Here is a 23,611-nt window from a genome sequence, read left to right on the forward strand (position 1 = left end):
CCATCTTCTAGACAGAACCATGTTCTTGCCAATATTTACAGTCTTTCTAAGACGTGTCAAAGCCCCCCAGCAGAGATACTGAACCACATAGCCTACAACAGTGAGATTTACTGTCTCTTCAGAGGATGAGTGGAGGACAGAGAGCTGCATGCGCGTAGACACACACACGCACGCACGCACGCATGCACACACACAGCCGGAGCGAGGTAGGTCCAGCCCCCAGCAGCAGGACCATCCTTCTGCTGCTGGATTTTTCCAGCCAGAGCATCTTGCTGGCACTGCTGTAATTTATGGAAATTGGTTTCTGACGTGTTTTTTTTTCTGTTACGACAAGGACCTACTGACTGGAGGAGGCAGAGCTGCAGTCAAGGCAGGAGAAGAGAGGGAGGGGAAGAGGTGGGGAGTAGAGGGAAGCTGGGATACTGGAGAGAGCAGAAGGAGAAAAAGACAGAGATGCTTCAGAGATGGGTGAGTTATAACTAAGAGAGCAGGAAGAAAGGTAAAGAAAGGGAGAGAAGAAGTGCTGTGGGAAAGGGAAAGGAGCCAGAGACTGAGTCAGCCTCAGGAGGACAAGCATTAAGAGACAAGTGCAAGGAACACCCCATCATCTCAAGAAGGACCTGTTCTGGCCGAGTCATCACCATGAGCACACGAAAGAGCTGCCCTCTGTCAGTGGGGCAAGGAGACAGAGAGGAAAGGGAGAGTGAGGGTACTCCAGACGTGGAGCCACAGGAGTGTGAGCTGGAGCTGAGGAACAATGCTATTCTGCAACAGAAAAGGCGTCTTAAACAGGCCACACAATTTGTGCACAAGGACTCTGCTGACCTGCTGCCTCTGGATGGTTTGATGAGGCTTGGTACCTCCAAGGATCTGGTGAGTCCAAAGGGATCCCATGTGGGAGTGGGTTCACATCCTAACATCCCCTTCTCCCTGTTCGTCATTAGGAACTGCCCTCAGGTTAGGCAAAGAGTCACAGGCCCAGCAAAGACAAAATTGCTCCTTAGCATCATTTAGGAGCAGGTCTGAGTGAAAGGAAAGAACAAATCCCCCATTTTTTTGCATATCTTACTATGCATCCCCACAGAGGCCAAGCACAGAGGCAGGCAGGCAGAGGGTGGAAGGATCCAACTTTCCACTCACCTGGTACAGAAATATATTCATCTGGCATGTACGTTTCTGTGTGGGACTCCCCTGAAAGCCCACATATACTCCTGCAAGATCCAGCTCAAAAGCAGACTCGCTCCTCCCTGAACTCAATGTAAAGGAGCAAGAAGGGGAGCACAGTTCCTGGAACTCTGAGGGGTTTATATTTGACCTTGTCAGCTTTTTGGTTATTCGCCTTTCCCTTAGTCTCTGGGTTTCCTTTTATCTGTTTCCAGAATGGTAAGTACAGGGCAGGACTGCTAGTTGTGCTAGTAACAGATCAACATCTACTGGTGACATCTTTGGGGAAGAGGCATGGGAGCAAGGTCTCTGGGTATCTCCCTGTGGAAATATAGAGCAGGCAGCATCAGGCAGAAGATTTGTTCCAGAAATCTGGGGAGAATCTGTTTTCAGGACAGACTTCACCAAGTAAGCATGGCAAGACAGGGAACCATTTCCCGTGGGATTTCTTATTGTTTTAACTGCACACATCTTCCCCTTTCTCACATGTTCTGGCAATTTTTCTTCTCTAATTTTTCCTCTCCACTGCGGAGTACAACTGCTCAAGGATGTAGGGGTTTAAACCCTTTTCTCAAAAGAGTGCATGACTCTATCTAAGGCTCTCTTCTGCCCAATCTGCAGTGTTGCTGCACTAGTAAGAGTTCCTTATCTTTAAATACGGGTCAAATAAACCAAGTGCAAGGGATTCAGAGGCATCCTGCTGGCCAGGGAGGCACAGGTGTTTCTTAAGCTGTAGCAGCACCCTGGGCCTCTCAGCTAGAGCTAGAGAGGGGGAATCAGAACCAGCCCGTGGCAAAAAGCTCAGTCATTTATTCCAGTTATGTCAGTGGGTATCATGAAAGACATTGTGCTCCCTATAGGCAACACTTCCCTCTGTAGCCTTAGATCATCACAACGACGACAACTATCACAGCTACCACGACTACCACCTACCACGACAATAACAACAACAAGGTTGCTTGTGTGTATCTATCTGTCTCAGACCATTTCCCTTCTGTTTTATTTGCTCCCTTTGCAGGCCTCACCATTGCCTGCAATGAGACACTGCTTCACACTACAGCACAAATGTGAAGGACAGGCGGGTTCCTGGGCATTTGGGCCTAAATAGAAATTACCTTCTTTACTTCTTCCTGAAACTTTTTTGACTTAGCAGTTATGCTGTGAACAGCCTAGAGCCAGTGTCACAGGCTCTGTGACTGAACAACCTCCCGCTCCCAGAGCGCTATCTCCAGAGCTGTCCCAGCTATAGCAGAAATTCTTTGGTCAGGAAGGAACCAGGGTGGCTCCTGAGATTTCACCCCATGCTTTCCCAGTCCTTGTCAATAGCACATACAACTTTCAGCAGAGACTTGTCATCAATATCCCTCTGGAGCTGAGTGTAGTCACTGTCTGAAGTCTAACAGAGAAGCTGCAAAAATGGCCCATTAGCAAGGAGGAGGCCTCTTCAGAAATCCCTACCCCCATAGGGAAGCAGGTCAGACCAAATCTGAGTCTAAAAGAGTCCATCTAGGCTGACAGACAAACCAGCTCTGACCTTTCATGTCATGCAGTGAAAATTTCAGCTTGAGGAATGGATACCCAGACATATCCCAAGGCTTGTAGCTGTACAGTTTTCAGCAGGTAGGGCAACTTTTTGGTCTTTGTGTGCTTTCTGAGCCCAGTCACAAAGTTAGAGAGAAATAATACTACCTGCTTTACTTTGATATTGACTGTTATCACACCATGCCCCCAAAATGAAACTGTGGTGCCAGTCAAAGGCCTTTGTACATTTTGAGGCCTCTTTGTACAGCAGCTCCTGTATATTACAGATTATAGTCTTGGCCTTAACATGCTGACAGTCAGTATTCTTGAGTAGTCTAAAAGGGGCCTTGTCAGAATCTTTTATTATGAACAGTTGTCCTGATTAATTTAATAGGTTTTTAGACATGAGAGTTCCTCATGTGTAGACAGTGTTTGGTCACTCAAACTCACAGTGTAGGTCATGCATGTTCCATAACAGAATTACTGAAAGCCTTTTATCATGGAGCTAGGGAGCAGTGAATGAAGTATAACATCTTTTTTTTTTTTTTTTTTTTTTTTTTTTTTCCCTGTGGAAATTTTGCACTAGTGTTAGAAGGTGCAAAATAAAAGGCGGCACTTGAGCAAGTTCATACACATAGTACAATATCAAGGGTGAATGTGGTAGCTCTGGTACCTCCACTTCTGGTTTATTTTGGAGCAAGAGAAGAACCAGGCCTCAGATTTCCAGGAAGAATGTGCTGCATTCAGCAGTCTCTGGGACTTGATGGGCCGCTGTGACATTTTGGGGGCTGCAGATCAGAAATGAACTGTATCTGTTGAGCTCATGATGCCTGTAGGTTTTATAAAAGAGCTTAATACTTTTGTCCCATTTTGCAGGGAGAATGTGGAACTAAGGAAGGTTGTCCAAGGTCACCCCACAGGCTTGTTCCAGGACCAGAAATAGAACTGAGCTCTCCTGTTGGTCCATTTCTGCCATGGCTCCTGCCATGTCCTGTAGGAATGATAAAAGGCAGTGCAGACTCTCTTGGACTATACTGATAACAAAAGCCAGAGGGTCCTTGACAGTCAGCAGGACAAACTGTGCTCTCAGGCAGTCCTCCAGCTCCATGCAAAACCCTATCAGTATTTCCTAATTTCATACTGCTAACCCTGAGATGACAGGACAACAGCACAGCAGCAGGAAGTATTGGAGAGTCTGTTGAGGAGAGAGCAAAACACCCCAGAGTCTAATAGTGCTTACAGGGGAGGAGACTTTATTAATTCCCCAAAACATATCTGCATTGGCAGATTAAGTACCAGAGACTCCCACCTTGGAAGCTCTGTATGTCCTAAGATTAGAGCAAGGTCCCTGATTATTCTAGGTAGCATTTCACAAATGACATGTTTTCCTACACAGTCATAGTCAAGCTGTTACTTTTTGCCACCATTTTCTGTGTATTCAGGTTGTTATATGTTATACAATGCATTCAGCAGTCTCATGGATTTTATGGGCCCATCACATCCCCAACAATGGAGAATTAGGTATTTCAGGGAATAACTCACATTTCCTTCTTTCTTACAACCACAAGTGTAAATTTATTTTTTAGAGGGGGGAGAAAAAAGTAGCTGCATGAACTAAAAAATTCTGAAAGTAACAAGAAGATCTGAACATTTGGCTTATTCCATAACCCAGATTAAGATCTCTAGCTCATACCACTTCAGTAAGTCAGAACAATGCCTTGAGATTTCACAATGGAGAGTCTAAACATGATATGCTGTGCTGGGAACCTGCTCTGATATTTCCAGGAGTCCTGAGAGGGTCTCTCTTGTCACTACTTGTTGCAACTCTCTTCAGGTCCCCTCTAACCATCCTTTTTATCTCATTGTTTCCTACCAGTCCAAGACAGACAACATTCTTCACCTTTCTATCTCATTTGTTGAGATAGAAGACAGGGAGGGCCCCAGAAGCCTGCTCTGGGAGTGGATGCCCTCACTGTCCCAGAGCTCAGCTCTTCCCCTTTGGAGCTTGGCCTTCTCCCAGCATGAGTGACAAGAARAGGACAGAGATGGCAGCTGCAAAGGGCTTGATCTTTCTATGGGAAAGGTTTCAGGGAGAGGAAAAGGTCAGTTGTATGTCAGATTGTGTGACGAGACAGTGGAGTGAGGATGGGAATTTGGAGACCTGCTCTCAGCTCCCAGCCTTTTTCCCATGGCCCAGATAYTAGCTGGCAGCCAAACTGGCACTGTTCTCTGAGTATTTAGAGAGTGAAATCAAACAGCCAGCTGTCCTGTGGACTTGCACAGTGGCCTGGGAAAGGACTAAGCAACAGGAACAGAGGGATATTTTTGCTTCACTTTTTCAACTCCTGCAGTGTCTCTCATGCAGAATGTGCAGATCCGACTCTCATCCCTTGAGTGATGGAGAAACAGAGGCACAAGGGACTTAGCACCTTGCCCAGAGCCATGCTAGGTATGACCAAAGAGCCCGTGACAGCTCTGCTGCTCCAATCATTGGGCAAAACTGATCAGTCAGTGTGTTTAAAGTTGTAATTTGTATACTTCCCTGACCTCAGCATTCCAATCAACCATAAAGCTAGTCAAAAGCATACACATACTGTAGGATTATGACAGCCCAGCTCATTGCTAGGTCTGTTCTAACTCAGATATTTGGCCTGCACATTGATAAACTATTACACCAATCTCCTGCATCATATTGTAGATGATTTTTTTTTTTTTGGAGGAAGATAAGAACAACTGTTTATCCTGTCATACATTATCCCCTTAAGGGTCATTGTCATTCACCACATATTCAGCTGTTACTGAAAACCATATTGTCAGCTCCTGCAGAAAGGCCGTGGGGCCCAGCATGTGGAGAATGGGCCAGGCTAYCTCCAATAGGCCTAATTCATTTATGCTGCCCATTGTTGAATCAGTAGCTGTGCTGGAAATGGAGTAATAGCATCAACACTGGGCAAGAACTTGAGTATCAAGCTGATGATAAGGGAACTTTCTTTCCAAAACAATACTTTTCTGTAATGTATGTATGCACTGTGGGGGCAGGCAGGTTTTCACCATTTTCTTCCATTTTGGTGCACCTTCCCTTCTACTTAGAAGAAAGGGAGATGAAACTGCTACTATTACATGAGACAGGAATAAAGCAAAATCTTTAGCCATTAACGTGGCTAATGGTGCTCCCTTCTAGCAGTGTACAAAATGGGGCTYCACAGATGATTCCCCTACTAGGAAAGGCATCTAAATAACATCACTTCTGATCGAGGGGAGCAGAGACAGACTCCAAAGACCATTAGAAGCTGGGTTTAGTATCCTATGCAGGGGAAACTTTCTGCTTAACTTCAAATAATTGGTTGTACACCTAAAGTTTCTGGAGACCTTCCTTGTTACCCATATGTACATCACTCACCCACCCCTGCCTCCTTTGAAGTTGTAAGTATGCCTGGCTGGGTGTCAGCACATACACACCAGGTACTGTATTGTAGTAGGTGGACAGGTATGAGAGTGCTGAGTGTATGTCTGGCTGAAGGAAGAGATGTGTGGGGGGGAAAGTAAGCATTAGACATGTTCTTCCTCTCCAGTGACTGCATCCCAGAGACCTGCCTGTCACAGACAGCCCAGCACCTTAACATCATCTCAGAGGCTGCAGAAAACGATTGGGGTTTTTAAAAAGTTTCCTGGGATAATGCTGTCCTACATCAGGTTATCAGCTGGGCCAAAGTGTTGGCAGGCTGATTCCCTGGGCTAGCAAATCTCCTAGTCCGTAGGTCTATACTTACCTGGTATTTCTCTTTCTTTCTGGTGGAGACAGCAGCCACATAGTGTGGTCCAGAGGCGCCTCTTGGAAGGCAATCTGAACAAACTGCGGGGCAAGACAAGGGTTCAATCTGCATGGGTTCAATCTCTGCTGGCAAAAGACCAGGATGAAAAGATGGAAAAGGGAGAGGACAGGAGAAAAGAGACTCCACTCCTGCTAATACAGTGCCAGGTAAGGCAACAGCATGGTGCTGGTGATTTCACAGTCATGGCAAATATTCAATGAGTGCCAGTTGCTCCAGTCCCAAAAGACATTCCAAGTTATTACTTGCAATGCCAGCTGGGCCACTCTTCTGCAGCTGGAGAGAGTAGATTTTCCACATAGTCTCTCCTAGAGTTTGGATTCAGTTCTTCCAACAGACAGAGGAAAGCCTTTCTACCACATTCATTCTAGTTGTTTGTGTATTTGAAGATAAGAGAAATAACCTTCATTACATCTCCTTCCTTTGGAAATAAGCATTTCCATGAGAAGAGGTGTTCCATGCGCATGAAAACAAATATAGAAGCATGCAAGAGCAAGCAGTGTCTCCTTATCACTTCAAGACAGGTGCTGCCCTAGATGATTTAGACAAACTAATCTTCAGATATCACAGGACCTCCTAAGAAAGTGGCTGTCTTTGTATTAGCACTGTTTCGTTTCCTCCGTGGAAACAGTATTTTTTCCTCTTATAGTTCTTTTCCTCATATATTATTCTATATGGCATAACACACTTCTCTCTAGCCCTTACATATAACAAAGCAAGTCCAAAGGCTAGGCCCCATAAAATGGCTTTCAGTGCTGCATGGTTAGAGTTATTCAGTAATATGCAGATATGAGGGTTAGAGTTATTCAGTAATATGCAGATATGAGGCTCACCAAGAGATGGACCTGGTATAAAAAAATCCATTTCACAGCTGTGTTTGTTTCTGTAACCTGTCCTACAAAACCTCTCACATTACAGTGCAAAGTCTGCACTTGCAACAAAAATACATCTACCTTTGAAAAATCAGCTGGCACAATTAATTATCGTATGAACACAGGCTGCTGGCAAGTTTCTGACATGTTCAGATCAAGTCTTTCAGGACAATGCAAATCCATTGACTAATTTGTTTTCCAGCCTTACTGTTGGAGACAGGCATTGCTTATCCTGAGTTTTAGCCCCTACTGTAGTTAGGCCAACATAACTGTACTTGGGAAAACAGACTCATAGAATTGCTCTCAGTGCAATTTCTCTAGGTACCTGAAGTCTTCTTTGAGTAAATTAAAGTATTTCTTTTTCTTTAATCAACTGTCTGTATTGCTCATGAAGAGGAAACTCAATGGTAAGGGTGTGCTTTTGCCAGGAATGTACCTTATACAAAGGATAGCCAAGCATAGGTATAATATCCCATGGGCAGTAACTAACTCAGCATCATAATCCATTACTTATTCCCATTTTGTGTTTCTAACAGGCTGTATCCTAGTTCTTATACATGTTACATTTTCCTTCATAGACAGAGGTTTGCTAGACATCACAGACAAGATCTAATGTGCTCTTAACTCTCTCTGAACTGAGTACCTTTTGTACCAGGTGTTTCTCTCCTCTGTCCAACTTAAGAGCAAGCCAGTTTGCCACACTTGAATCTTCTAACATGTAAGAAAGAGAAGCTCTCTTCTCCTTCTCTTCAGTCTTGCTGGTTTTCATGGTCACATTCCATGTGTGAACTTCAGAAAGCCCAGGCTGTAAGTGATGGTTCTACAACAGGAAATAGAACCCATCATAGGCTGTAGGTTCATTTTAACCAGATGCATTACTGGGGACCTTCTGGAGAAATGCTTTCTGCTGACTATGTATAGTTGTTATTAGAAACAGGATGTGGCCCCAGTGAAGTGTTCTCTCTGAAAGAACCTTGCAAGAAAAGATCATATGCCAGGATAAAGTTTCTACTTGTACTCATACAAGTATATTGAAAATTTCAAAATGGTAATAATGCATCAGCTAGTCTTGGCTAGGAAATAAAGCTGAACATATGTAGACTTCCGTGATTAGCACACAGGGAGACCCAGGCTATCAGTGTTTTCACTTGAATGGATTTATAGTTGCCCTGTGACTAAGGACTTGTTTGCTACCAGAGATCATGGCAGCCCCAGTCTGTAATATTTGTACTGCATAATCATTCATCCTTCTATTTACTTATGTCAGTTACTCACATTATTTTAGCCAAGTGCCCCTCCTTTGTGGCAGTTTTCATGAAGCACTTTGGAAAGCTTGCCATGTGACTGACATCTGCACAGTAAAAACAAACTTATTTTTGTAACAYGGCTTGCCTTGCGTTGAATTGGAAATAGATGAACAATTCCARTGATATCTAAGGCTGCTTTTTCTCTGTGCCAAAGCCATCTGGGATACAGATTGGTTGATTAAAGCAGCTTCTTGACTTTGGAACTAATATTATTTCAGAAAACATAGCTTTTTATAAATGATGATCTTTACTGATTCCTATCGTGTCCCTCACTTTCTTGAAAATCAAAATAATACTCTATTTTTAAATAAAGACTAACAGTAACTGATGATAGCAAAGTTCTAGGGCAGAGATTAGAGTGGGTAACATGATGAATAGTCCTCTAAGTGCAAGCAGACTTGAGGTGCCCATCAGTTCATCATGTACTCGGCACCTAGTCTAGTTTATCATCTCTGTGGTATAGTGGAACAAGAATTCTTCCCTGGCTCCTGGTAAGTCTTCTAGGCAAATGGTTAGCAGTGTAATAGGAGGTTGTATAGCCTTTGTTTTGTGAGGCTGCTGGAGCTGATTAACTGCTCTGGGCTGTTTACCATGATTAGACAGTTTGAAATATCCTTCTGTAAAGAATAATCACTATCCTGTTAGATTCTAGCTAGTTTCTAAGTTGCAATTTTTCCAACTTGTTCTGGAATAAAACTCAAGAGTCTGTCTAGTTTAGCTTTATTATCACAACAGTGTTAACAGATTATTCCTCTTCGGTCTGTCTGCTCCCAAAGTRATTACCAAGGAACTGCTATCTGTATTTCAGCTCGTCTGTTTTTGAAGAGCTGATACAATGCCTTTTCTGTATGGAAAGCACAGACATTACAGAGCTCTAAGTGGAGAGAAGAGACAACATTTATCCTCTGAGTCCAGTCTATTTCCAGGCTATTCTCTGTCTAGATGTCTGAAGTTTATATCACCAGTTTTTGCTATAAACAGCTGTCACCATGAGGCAAAATGTGTTCTCTCTGATGGGCCTTGGGGAAAGGAAAGGAGTAGACAGCAGAGGCCTCTGTGGGCAGGCACTGCTGCAAGTCCTGGTTGTTTAACATCCACATGCCAGATAGCCTGGAACCCCGCTGCAGTGGTTTCTTCTGAGCAAGCAGAAGATAAAGTCAGAATGTTCTAAATTTAGCACTTTGCATCTCATCTCCTTTTGTAAGACTCTAGCATCTTCTCCCACATATTTACGGCTATTTTCTTGCAAAGGGGCAGAGGATAGTCATGAATGGAGGGTGAGAAAATGGATATGTTTTGGAAATAGGCAACAGCTCAGCTGGGTCTCCCAGCTGTCAAACGTTATCATAGCTGTCATACATACATTACCACGGAAAAACAGTTCAAGGTGCTCAGCAATGTAAGCTGGGATTGTTCATTTGTGAAAGAATTAGGAGGGCTATTCCTGTGTGAATGCATAAAGAACCAGGGAGAGCTTCTGGGGCAGGTTTCTCTGGGCTTTGATTCTGTTCCATTATTCTTCCAGCTGGAATCAGGCTGGTGGAGTTTTGTGTGCTCCTAATATGTGACTTTATAGTGCTCTGGCAATCTCCATATCATATACTAAAGAGTAGCCTTGCAGATGCCAATAGTGACTGAGAATGTAGATGCCAGTGTGACTGGGACCATGATAAAGGCATAATGTAATGGGGAAGGCACAGCGCTGGCAGCCAGAAGTTTGTGAGTTCTGCCTTGGCTTTGACCATGATAAATTGTTTATTGTACTTGCCTTACTTGGGTGTTGTAAGGAGTCATAAATGTTTACAGACTCATGGTGTTATTAGCTAACTTTTAGGCCAGTAAACCAAACTGAAAAAGAAAAATATTGCAAAAATACTATGAAAGACTTTCATCCCAGTCTTCACTTCCCACTGAGATACTGCGGTGATGTACTCTTATTGATTTGAAGTGTTCATGATATTTGTTCCAAAGTGGAAGCTTGACCTGAACATAATTCCTTAAGAGTAAGACAAACTTTTTTAAATTTAGAAAACCCCAAACTATAATAAATAATCTAGGAACTGTTGAAAATATGCATCTGTGTAGATTCAGCTGAACACTTCTCTCTTTTTCCTGGATGTGGCCACACATGGTAAATGCTCATTTATTAACTTTCTTTGAATATACATTATACATATGTGATGCACACATGAGTTTTAACATGATTCATGGTGAACTCTAAAATAGAATAGGTTGAGCTGTCTAGCTCCAGTAGTCTTGCAATTACCAGAGTCTTACAATTACCTGAGTGACAAGTCCTGCAATTACCAGAGTGACAAATTTCTCAACTAAACAGCTCTTCTAAGAAGGTGCTCAAAATGGTTAAATTCTCTACATTAATATACTTCAGATGTGCCTGGGAATTTAGATCAGAGAAAAAGCTCAGGTGAAATAGACTTGAAGTTTCCAGCATATATTGTCCGTTGTTGTCTTGGCATTCAAGCTACTAATGGTGTCATCTCTGCAGCACTCCAATACTTCTCATAGGAAGCTGCTTTCTCCTCTCTCTTTATAACAACTTACAAATAGCCCATTTTTGARAATGAAATCTTAAAAATATTGGGTTTTGCTCTCCTTGATTAATCCATGTAAAAATCATAAACAGATTTAGTTAAGAAATCAGGAAATTGAGACTTTTTTCTTGACCCTCCTGATGTTGTGCTGTGAGTCTCTGATAGCCATACTGATCTGTTTACACTGTTTCAATACTTAAGCTCTTGACAGGAGTGAGCATAAGGGTAGGAGAACTGTGGGAACAAGCGGCTGTTTGTGACTAGTCCATGGCACTGACTTTCACAGTGGAAGAAAGAAAAAGAATCACAGGTAAATATTAATGTCAGCAGTAGGAAAGTGAACTCTCCCAGGAGAGAAATTGCATGGTTTAGTTCTTTTACTGTTTGTGTGAGACAGAGTCTAGAAGAAGAAAGCCATCAAAAATGATAATAGTTAGGCACTATGGGTGGGTGCAAGACATATTGTTCAGCTAGGAGTTACACCATATTTTCCAGTTTCTTTTCTAAGTTCCTGTTCCTCCTTTTCTTCTGCACATATTTCTTACTGATGTCCTTGCCAACTCTAGTTTTCTAGGCCTCTGCCATATATGAGAGCTACTGTTACTTCAGCACTTCTGGTCTGTCACTAAGGTCCTCTGTGCAGAAGGGACAGAAAACAGGTGGTAACCACATCTATTGTTCCCTTTCAAGTGAAGAGATGAAGCGGGCAAAGCATTGTTCCAATAAGATCATGCAGTAGTGACTTTTGTGCATTGTGCAGGGTTCAGTTTTTCTCTCCCTTCTCTAGATAACACCAGTTGTGAATATTTAAACTGTAGTATTCATGTCAATCTTCTTTAAAGAACTGCCTCGGAATTTACTGTAAGCCCTACACAAAAGTAGACACTGATTAGGTAGCCACTCAGATTCAGGAGTCACTTGGATGTGCCAGTTACCTGGAAAACTGCCTTAAATTCAAGCTCTTCTCAAGGATGCTTCTCCATGATGCTCCTACTTCTCCTACAGATTCCTCCTTCTGGAAGCTAGAGGCCCAAAGTACTCAGAACAGACATCTAGCCCTGGAACATTTTGCCCTGCGACACTAGAAGAAATGCAGAGAGGAAACCTGCAAAGGCTTGTGTTTCTTTAGAACCTTTCTTCTTATCAGTTATTGCTCTACTAATAAAATCCATATAGGTTTCCTGAAAAAAAATCACCACTTATGCATCTTTGGACCAGAGTACTGCTATGTTAACGTTGCTAATAATAGACAGATGTCTAGGCAATCAAACAAAAATTAAAGAAGACAAGAAATCCAAAAGGAAGTCTTTGGCAGAAGTTTGCAGAGCATCAGAGAGACTCATTGACTTGGATGAGTCTCCCGCCTTCTGACTACTGCCTAAACACCAAGTCTTTGGCTGTGTTGCTACACGAGATGTAAGGGCTTGTCACAATATTGGAGGAGTGAGTATATCAATTCTGAGACCATAATAATCTGTTGTTATGTTTTTTCTAGTGCCAAGGTCAGGTATTGAAAGCAACTGTTAACACAGGATGTCAACTGAATCTCATCTCCAAGAGCTGTTTAAAACAGCTGGGGTAAGTCTTTGCATACTAGAAAAGAATAGATGGCAAAAAAATCCTATGGCAAAGATCTAGGCACTGAAATTCTGCTCTTCATTCCCAAATCACATCCTTACATTGATTCCCAATCCCAGTGATAATGGCTGTAAGCTTTGCATGTGCCCAAGGCTGTTTAGAACAAGATGCAGAAGGTGGGCTACAGGGTAGGCATCAGGACCATTAGAAAAGTTCTTTGTAGACCCCAGGCTTGGAGGCAGAGCTGTGTCATTTTGGCTGTGTGTACTGCATGGCAAAGAGGACCAGCTGATGGTCACTGGGTGATGTGAAGAACTCAGCTGGATAATGCTTTGTGGTTTGCCTTGTACAATCTGCCTCCAGACATTACTGCTGTATGAATGAGGTTCCTCCTTTTCTGCACCTGTTCCCAATGGGATGAAGAAGTACTGGCAAACAGTGGGAAGTCCTGTTATTCATCCTCTTCCTGCAGCTGAGGCATTAACACCTCTTGTGTCTCACAGGCTAGAAGAGGTGTCTGTCATGGACTGCGGAGATCTCTCTCTTCCCATCCCCAGCGTTGTTGGCCAAGTAGAACACGTGGAGGTGCAGTTTGGCCAGGAGACAGTGCTGTGTTCAGCGCTGGTTGTAGGTGAGCGTACCAGCCCCTCCTTTCCCCTAGCTTTCCAGTCCCTCTCTGCCTGCCAAGGGCATTTAAATAGATCTGTGAGAAAAAGGTATGGTGGTGGGAAGTTGGTATTGTCACCTGCACTGCTGACTGAGCTCATCATGTGCTGTGAATACCCTCAATGTAACCAAAGGCAAAGAGCATAGTAGAGTGCAGAAAAGAGAGACTGATGCTAAAAGGGGGTAGAAATCAGGTGCTTTTTGGTTGTAACTGAGGATGTGGAAAATTCTCTTTTCCTTTTAAAATGGACCTCTTTTAAAATTAGCCAGACTGCTTGATTAGTCCTCTGAATGCGCTACGTTCTCCTGTGCCCTTGGCTTGGTCATCAGAATGGTGCCTTTGGCTGGCTAGATATCACTCGGGAAACTGACAGAGGGTACAGCTTATTCCCTGGAGTGTTTCTCTGTATACCTATCTGCCTCTGCTGCGAGGAGTTCCCTAGAAGAACCTAGTAACCCTGCACTGCTGAATCCCCTGAGATGTGCTGAGATGGGTCACTTTGGAGGAAGGAGTTGTAGAAGACACACTTTCTGCACTTACATTAAGCTCTACACATGTTGAAAACAACTTACTGGTCCTTTTTTTTCTGTCATTTTTACCCTTTAGCCACCCCAGCTAACCCCTGTTGCCTTTATCTGTCTCATCTTTGATGACTACTGTTCACTGTTTTACCTCCAGGGCCTCCCTTGCCCACTACCTCTTTCCTGTCCATTCTTCCTGCTTTCATAGTCATCTAGAGAGAAGTTTGTCCTTGTCCACAGCCCAGCTCACTCTCTTTCCCTGATTCCCAATCTACTTGCTCTTGTCCTTCATGGGAAGACTGCTTTAGTATTGGCAGAGGTGAATTCAGCCTTGTAGCACATATCCACTGAGCTGGGATATGGAAATGGCTGCCTGGAAGGAGCAAAATTGCCGTAGTTGTACTCAGTGGGTCTCAGAATTGACACACAGTGYTCTTGCTTATGTGGAGTAAAATACAGACAATGGTTACAAGGCAAGCAGGCATGCAGGAACTGTGGCAGATGTTAAGGATGTTTTAGGTGCCTGGAGAATCCAGGACCTGGAGATTCCTCCTTCCTGGCCACTGAATATCCAGCTGGGAGCAATCAAAGATGCAGGTGGTCTCTCCATCCCAGTCCAATGAATGTGGCTGCTGCTGTTTGAATTTGCAGGTTTGGCCAGTAGCAAGGTTCAGTGCATACTCCTGAGAGGCACATACACAGATGACACTAACAAGGCCAGCCACGCAGACTACCACAGACAGAGCAATGCCTTTACCAGCACTCTCATAAACATCAGTACAGATACCCAGTTCTGATCCTCCTCTCTGGCTGATCAGGATTGAAGTTCACTAGTGAAAACACACACACACACACACACACACACACACACACACTCTAGATTCACAGGCACACTCACATTCACAGATCCGTTGACACTCTAGGTCTGTCTAATATTCATCTTTAGACACTGGGCCCTTTACCCAGCTGCTGGCTCATACCTTGAGTTTTTCCAAATGTCCTCCTACTTGCCAGCTAGTCCAGCTTGAGGTTTGCTAGAAATTATGCATATACACACACACAGTGTTAAATTCCCTGAGGAAATGTACACATATTCAGGTCTTTCTAGTTGCTGGCATTTAGACCTCTCACACATATACCCTGGTCTCTCCCATTGCTGACTCATAGCTTAAGGGCCCTGTGACCTACGGCCCTTTCTCCAGTTGCTGGTACCCAGACCTCTCCTATATGCTGGTCTCTCCAGTTGCTGGCACCCAGACCTACTGCCCCTGTGACCCACAGTCCCTTCTCCAGTTGCTGATACTTAGACCTACGAGTTATATGATCTGTACAGTCCCTCCAGTTATTGGCACAAAAACCTCTCTTCCATGCCAGTCCCTCTAGTTTTTGGCACAGGGACCTTACATACTCACACATAGGATAGAGTGAGATTACTCAGAAAAAAGTTTAAAAGGATTATTATTAATTCTTATTAAAAGGATTTAATAAGAAGACAGGATAGACTGCAGTGATCAGGCATAGGACTCAGTTCAGACAAAACAACTGATCAGCAACCTGCTTACATGTGACCATCCTTTATCCATCCTGCTTTGTGCATTTTCCCATGTTTGTTCCTCCCTGATCCACTTTGATCCATCCCTTTCCCTACTTGGTCCTTCCCCTAAACAACTCATAATAAATTTTACGTAATCCCACAAGCCCCTTCCAATATCCCATAATAAGTTTTGCACAGTCCCACAAGCCCCCTCAATATCTCATAATACTCATTGTGATTATTTTTTCCCCTTATCAGTTACAAAATTCAGGTTGACCCTCTTCAAGGTTGTGCCTGAGTAGTTCCTTTAATGGCTCATTGATCCATAATGGAAGAGTTCTGGTCTGTTATCATCACTTATTAACATCTGTGTGTCCTTTTGTTTTATTCATCACTTTCCTTGTTATATGTTATTTACTTTGTAGTGAATAGTCCTTAACCAGATAACTTAATGAATCAGGTGCTCACACATTCTGCATACTCTTACAGGAGGGAGACACTTTCTGTAGAGGGGGAGTCAAGATATGTAGTATAGTCTTGATCCTGACCAGTCTCTTCTCTTTTCCCAGATGATGAAATGCTGGAGTTTTGCATTGGTCTCCAGACCCTGTTGTCTCTCAAGGTAAGAAACAAGCTTCTTGCTTATTTCAGGGCTCCTCTCAATGAGTCTTCCAAGGTTTGATTGCTGGAATAATCAGAAATGCTCATGCCCAAGCCTTCTGGAGTGCCACTTGCATTGCTTGCTGCACAGCTCCCTGGCTGACTGCAGTATGCTTATCTGTTTCCAATCCCTCTTAAAAGGGACTAATAAAGGAATTACCCCATAGGGCACTAGAGCATCTCCCATTCTTGGTATTTCTCACCACAGTGGCTGGAAATGAGAAGACGAAATTGAGGGGGAAGTGACTGTAAAACAGAGGGCACAATGTGCCACTTCAGTTACATCTACATCGCCTTTTGCAGGTAGACATGAACAAGCTCTGTCCTTGCTTTGAGTCAAATGAAGCTGTATGGCCACAACCAATGTCCAACAACAACTGGACAAAGGTGGAGAGAGTTCTCTCCTTTTTGTCAGCTTAGGTCAGGTTTAGTGCTGTGATCAGCCTGTCTCCTGGGCAGCACAGAACATGGCCTCAGCAAACTTGCTTCTGCCTGCCAAATATGTAGTCACATGCTTACACTCATAAAGTAGGAGAAGCATTGAGCCAAAAAGCTGAATGATGTGAAGACATGACCCCAGAGGGAGTAAACTGGAGGAAGGGAGGAGGATGGCTGTGTGGAGCATTTGGAGAGGAATCCAGTGGAGGGAATCGGAGCCAGGAGGCTCCAGCCAAGGCAGGAAGCGGGAGTTATGAGGCCTCTTCAAATTCAAAGTGGGGATGTTTGATGATTCTCCAGCTTCTCCCTGGTCACAGACATCATGAGACTTAGGAACTTGYGATCTGAAATGTCCAGTGAGTAATTGGCTCTCCCCTTCTTAGAGCTGCATCGACTTGGAGGAAGGAGTCCTGAGATTTAAAGCACTGAGTCAAGAACTGCCTTTCCTACATGCCTCTGAAGAGCTTGGTCAGTGACTGGCTGCATACCCTATCTCTAGGGGGGTGAAGAAACTGCTGCCATGTGAAAGAGATGAGGGTGAGGTTCATAGGCCCCTAACCTTGCTGAGTTCTGGGCTATAGCATTCACTGAGGAGTGAGAAAAAGGCAAACAGGAGCTGGAAGCGGTTGTTGCTGGGAATGCCTCTTCTTTGGAGAGTTCTCCCCTCTTTCAGTGAACCCTCCTGCTTGTCCCCACATGCTGAGTGGGCACTTTATTCTGTTTTTTCTATCTGTCCCTGTGGTCCCTCCAATTTCTGTTTCTCCACTAAATTCACCGTACCCTTTTAATAATGCCTTTTTACAATGCACTCTATTCATGAGACAAGGGAGAGTCACTTTGAACAATCTCCAGCTTTTTGTGCACAGGGAAGTGGTGCTTTTTCCAAAAGCTTTCAGAGATTGCTACGAATGCTTCTCTTTTTCTCTCTGCCTGAATGAGTGGACTCCATTTCCTTTGCCTTGTGGGAAGAGGTCTGTGGCCAGTCCCCTTGCCTGCATGCTGGGAAGTTGGATTTTGTTTCTTCTTGCTGGCTCAGAGCAGAACAGAAGGATTTTATTGGAAAAAACCTTGCAACAAGAACAATGTCAGAGTTCTTAATTCTAAGAAACTTTTCCAGAAATGCTAAGCTTAGATGCCCAGACTACAGTGAATGCTCACTGGTGCTTCGGCTTTGCCAGTGTAGGCTTGCTACTAGGCTATACTAGTGTGAATGGCAATGCTTAGCATGTCTTGCTATACATAGTAACCAGACTTGCACACCCTGGTCTTCTGACCAGGCCTCTCCCCTCCACACTCCAGCTGCTATAGCTACATTCCTATCACCTCTGCTGCATCATCAAACTGAGTTCCTGCCACTCAGTTTAAATGCTGCAATGAATTACGGCAGCTAGAGTCTTCTGTTCTGTCAGCTCCTTTTTTTCAACTTGAAATCTAGTAATTGGATGCAGACACACCATCAGCCTCAAGCCCTAGCATCTCACAGCTTTTGGTACTCCTTTGGTACTCCAGCATAAAACTAGAGAACTAGACTTTCTTGTAGTATCAGCTCAGGTCAGAGAATTGTGGACTCATCTGGGTTGAACAAAACGGATATTAAGTCACTTTTTTTTTTTGTTTGTTTGTTTTTTGTTTCATTTGCATCTGTAACTGCATGATAGATACATTATCTACTTGTACTACCTCTAGGTAGGATGCACCAGGACAGCTTGCTCCATGCCTGGAAATGATCACAACTGATATTTTTCATAATATTCAGGACAAGTTTTTCCATATCACACTTGAAACCCAGTAAAGCCATCTCTTCCTCATGACTACTGATTCTCTATCTAATCTCTCCACAATATCCCTTTATCCTCCCATAGAATATCATGACATTGTCATTTTGCCTGTCATCCTGGATTAAACAGTGCTGGCTCTCTTCCTGCCTTATCAAACCTCTCATTGTTGCTGTTGCACTTCTTAAAATACTTGTGGTTGCTTTCCTGCCTCCCCCTGCCCCCCTTAGTTCTCTCCTAAACCAGATGCAGGACTCCAGTTTAACACATGGCAAAACAAGTGGAGTTACTGCCTGGGTGACACATGTAACACACTAATATTAGCTGCTGTGACTGGCATCTGCTCCTCTTAAAGCAGCCTCAGGCTGGTGATTTTGTTGCTCATATCCTCCAGTGTCTGATCTGTTGCTTGGCTTTTGAGCCATTCTTCCACTTGTGCATCCGATTATTTCTTCTTATGTGTATTGCTTTTCTTGCATCTCCTGAATGACACCAATATTTCAGAGTTTTCTCTCATTTGTGTCCACACCCACAAGCTTCTTGATGATCTTGTCTCCCAAAGTAACAGAAATCCCCTCTGGATTTGTATCATCAACTGCATATCAGACTGCCTTCTGAAGCCTAGAGTTCTTTAATGACAGTTCAAGCCTGTACTGGACCCATCCTGCATGCCAGCTGGAATCTACCTGGTACCTAGGTCACTCTGCTGAAAAAAAATCTTGTGTTAGATGAGACACTTGCTCCTATGTTCCTGTGTGTAGCAACTCAGCTAGCTTCCAGCTCTTGCTTCCCTCTAAAATAGCATGGGGAACTATGGCAAATAACCTATTGAAGTTAACAAATAGCACGTCTATTACATCTCATTATTCATTAACCTTCCTGATCTGTGAAAAACAAAAAATAAAAAAATAAGGATCTTCCCCAAATCAGACCGCACCTAACAGAAATCTTTCAGATCATTTAAAAGGTGCTGAATTGGATTCTATATAAAGTTGGTATGACTTTGAGTTGACATCTATATTTTGACTGCTACCTGTTACTTACAGCCCTGCAGATGTTTGCACATGAGCTGCTGTTGGAGTTCCCACATACCAGTCTTGGCATACTCTCTTTTTTTGCTCATCTTCAGAACACCCTCCAGGCCTTCTGAAGCCTTTTTGGGACTTGCATGCCTCAATTCTCAAATCATTAGAAGTTCAGATTCCTCTGCTAATTAATGTGCTATGGCAGGTGGAAATACCCAGCTCTGCCTATCTCTTCCTCTGCTCTCTGCTTAATGAATCCCTCTTGGCATCGTCTTTTTATCTCTGCCCAAGTGAATCATTCACTCTCCCACACTTGGAAAGAGCAAATTTGTTACTTATCAAAGGTGTCTTTTCCGTCTTTAGATAATCCTTTTAATAACACTTTCATATATACTGGTTGCTAATACTCTTATATATCTTGCCAGCCTTTCCTCTTTGCTCTTCCTCTGTGCTTGAGAACTGGCTGAAAGGCAGAGCTCAGAGGGTTGTCATCAGTGGTGTGGAGTCCAATTGGAGGCCTGTGGCAAGTGGCATCCCCCAGGGCTCAGTACTGGGTCCCATCCTGTCAACCTTTTCATCAATGACCTGGACGAAGGGACAGAGTGCCTCCTCAGCAAGATGATACCAAGCTGCGAGGAGTGGCTGATACACTTGAGGGCTGTGCTGCCATTCAGAGAGACCTGGGCAGGCTAGAGAGCTGGGCAGAGAGGAACCTCAACAGAGTTCAACAAGGGCAAGTGCAGAGTCCTACACCTAGGTAAAAATAACCCAAGGCACTAGTACAAGCTGGGGGCTGACCTTCTGGAGAGCAGCTCTGCAGAGAAGGACCTGGGAGTGCTGGTGGATGACAGACTGACCATGAGCCAGCAATGTGCCCGTGTGGCCAAGAAAGCCAATGGTCTCTTGGGGGTGCATTAGGAAGAGTGTTGCCAGCACGTCAAGGGAGGTGAACCTGCCMCTCTGCTCAGCCCTGGGGAGGCCACATCTCGAGTACTGTGTCCAGTTCTGGGTTCCCCAGTACAAGAGAGACTTGGAGCTACTGGAGAGAGTCCAGTGTAGGGCTACAAAGATGATCAGAGGGCTGGAGCACCTGCCCTACGAGGAATGGCTACGAGAGCTAGGCCTGTTTAGCCTGGAGAAGAGAAGGCTGAGGGGGGATCTTATTAATGTCTACAAATACCTGAAGGGAGGGTGTCAAGGGGACAGGGACAAATTCTTTTCAGTTGCCCCATGTGTCACGACAAGAGGCAATGGGCAAAAATTGAAGCACAGGAAGTTCTGCCTGAACGTGAGGGGGAATTTCTTCACTATGAGAGTGACAGAGCACTGGACCAGGTTGCCCAGAGAGGTTGTGGAGTCTCCTTCTCTGGAGATCTTCAAAGCCCGCCTGGATGCAACCCTGTCTAACATGCTCTAGGTGACTCTGCTTGAGCAGGGAGGTTGGACTAGATGATCTCCAGAGGTCCCTTCCAACCTTACTGATTCTGTGATTCTATGAGTCTTCGCAATTGCATGTATGAATTCAGACTGTACCACTTCTTGGTCACAGACGAGATGTTTCCAGCAAGTGCTAAGTCAGTGTGGGAGAGCTATYATAGTCAACCATGAAATCAGCTCCAGAGCACGAGACATGCTCTTCACCCTCCTCCTGCCCATGTAAATGGAACATCCAGGTCCTCTTACTAAAATTATCTTCCTCCCAAACATCAAGAAACCTATTGGAAACAGTTATCCTGAAACCTCCCTATCAAACTTTGTTGCAGGCTTTGTTACAGAAGAAGTAATGATGGAATGAGACMTGCTAGTCATAACACCATAGCTGACAGCCCACTTCAACTCAGTCTCTAAGTCACAGTCTAATCCTACATTGTCAGTACCTGCTTTCCTCACCATTGAGCTGAACTCCTGGTGGGTTTGAGTCTCCCCGAATTCTCTAGCATTAAATGACATGTTGTCACTAATCCTAATACATGTTTTCTGAATTAACATACAAACTAGTGTTTTCTAAAAAGACCAACCTTCTTGGTGCTGTGTCCTTACATCGGACTTCCAGTTTCCACTGTGAAAGAGAAAAATGTTGGCTTTCAAAGATGCAAAATGGAGTTACAAAACAGGATTGATAATGCCTCAAAGAAGAAAACTCAACTTCATTCATATAAAACATTATTATTTTTTAAAATCTCCTCAGTGTAGGGAATCAAATATGTCATTTTTAAAGTGGATTAGCAAGGCTGAATACTGCTTCAGCAGTAGTTTCCTTTGGAAAAGCTGGTTACACAGACACATTTCTGTGACCCCAACATCAGTCACCTGTTATTTTTTGAGAGGGAAGGGAAGTAGGGAACTGCCTAAAGGTCTTTTCCAATGGAGGCCACAAAAATGCTAAATCTTTCATATGGAAGGTGGAAATTTAGTACAAACTGCCATCCTAAAACAGGACACAGTGACATCTTCTGTGTGATCAACACCTTCTTTTTAAGGTGGCCCACCCCTTCAAAATAGGCAATGGTATGTTATCATTTTAGTGAGAATGTCTCTGAACCTCCATGTTGTTCAGCTCCTACTAGAGCTGCTTTCCAATAGTGTGGACAGAGCTGCTTTGAAACAGTGATACTGGGAAGTATCTGTCACAGCAAGCCTTTGAAACAGTCAGACAAGTATGTGTTAGGTGTGAAATACATATGGCTGAACTTGCCCTGAGATAGAAAGATGGACTAAGCAACTTTCCAAGGCCTCTTGCAAGGTCTGTGTGTAAGAAGTAAACCCATCCCAAGAACACGCACCATTCTGAAGCCATAATCACATCATTTGCCTTGCCAAGCTTGGGGGACACTTGGCCTTTGAAAGGAATGGGAGCTTCAGTCAGCCCTTATCCCAGAGGCTTGCTCCTTTTCTCACCACTATATGGTGAGTTACAGAACTGAAGATTATTCAGCTGCCTACATAGATTTACAGTCCTCCTTTACCAGAAATTCAACTGACAAATGCCAGGATATACCTGGAGAGTAATGGAAATGATGGCATCCAGAAAAGTGTTTGTAAGAATTGGAGCAGGGATGGACAACAGGTTTATTGTCTCTCAGGAAAATAAAATAAATCTCTCCCTTTATTTTCTTGATAGTAAATTGAATGCCACAACCAAAGCTGCAAACTGCTTATCCTCAAATGCCTGCACTGTCCAAGAACTCTGTTGGACTCGTTTTCTGCCCCATGGGAGAGCTTCCTACCACCAGTGGGTATGCTAATCTGTCACTGAGTGGGATGGAGCAAACACTACTTGTTGCTGCATAGGAAGGAACAACTTCCAATTCCAACTCTTTGAAGTGTGTTGGCTGTGCAGAAAGAAGGGGCATTGAGTTACCATGGAACTATAATAAAGTAACCATACCTTTCCAGAGAAGAAACCACGTCAGCTGAGTCTCTGAGCAAATATACATGCCACAGAAAATTGTGGCCAGTGGAAGTGCCATCAGCAGCCAGCCTTTAAATTGCCACTTTGGCTTTCAGGGCACGAAAAGAAGCGGGGAAGGTACCTTCTGGCCAGGAACAGTACAGAAGTCCTGATACAGTTCACTAAGACAGTTCTTATTTTTTTCTTTTGTGTGCAAGGGGAATGGGAGCAAAATGCATCTGTAAGTCCCTTTAAGTACTATAAGCAACAGAATTGTTAGGAATATCCTCAAACACTACTTTTTTTCCCCCCTTTCCAATGGTTTCAAGAGCGGGAGAGCTTTGGGGATAAGATGTTCTGTAGTATCAGTATCCCCTTAGCTCTGCTTTCCAGAGTGCAGCATGCCAGTGCTTGCATGGTGCACAGTAATATACTCAGGCCAATAGGAGAAGAGGGCTAGGTTGCACAGGTTATACTTGCCCTGTCCAACACTCACATGGTTTTGCCCTATTTTCTTTTAAAGATGGTTCATAGAAAAATGTTGTGTCTCTTGCACTAGGTCTTTCCTGTTTCTTCTAAAAAAAATGAACAGTCCAACAGTGAATCAATTTGGCCTGCCTTCCTCTGAAATCATTTAACCTGTGTGGCAAAATCTGTTTTGTATAAACAAGTTCCAGTTACATAACCATTTGTACTCTTTTGTGCTTGTGTTGCTAATAAAGGTTTCCACTGGGCACGGACAGCCAGCATTGAGTTGTTCTGTTACCAGCATAGAT

At 43.8% G+C, this 23,611-nt stretch overlaps 1 protein-coding gene across 3 annotated transcripts; it reads left to right on the top strand.

Moving 5' to 3' along the window:
• Positions 1-376: 376 nt before the first annotated feature.
• On the top strand, positions 377-23,581 carry NRIP2 (nuclear receptor interacting protein 2). Of its 3 annotated transcripts, none has more exons than XR_014895064.1 (7): positions 377-873; positions 6,488-6,664; positions 12,742-12,824; positions 13,328-13,455; positions 16,116-16,168; positions 17,028-17,181; positions 21,208-23,581. XR_014895064.1 is itself a non-coding variant. In XM_085298852.1 (7 exons), exons 1-7 carry the CDS (start codon positions 643-645, stop codon positions 21,237-21,239), a joined length of 789 nt encoding a protein of 262 aa, XP_085154978.1. In that variant the 5' UTR covers positions 377-642; the 3' UTR covers positions 21,240-23,581. The 3 variants fall into 3 exon arrangements, 2 of the variants coding, with proteins under 2 accessions (XP_085154978.1, XP_085154979.1); XM_085298852.1 differs by having other exon boundaries at positions 17,028-17,112; XM_085298853.1 differs by having other exon boundaries at positions 17,028-23,581.
• Positions 23,582-23,611: the final 30 nt, after the last annotated feature.

This window comes from Rhea americana, unplaced genomic scaffold, assembly GCF_003343005.1.
Source record: "Rhea americana isolate MKP2758 unplaced genomic scaffold, rheAme1 scaffold_142, whole genome shotgun sequence".
Taxonomy (NCBI): Eukaryota; Metazoa; Chordata; class Aves; order Rheiformes; family Rheidae; genus Rhea; species Rhea americana.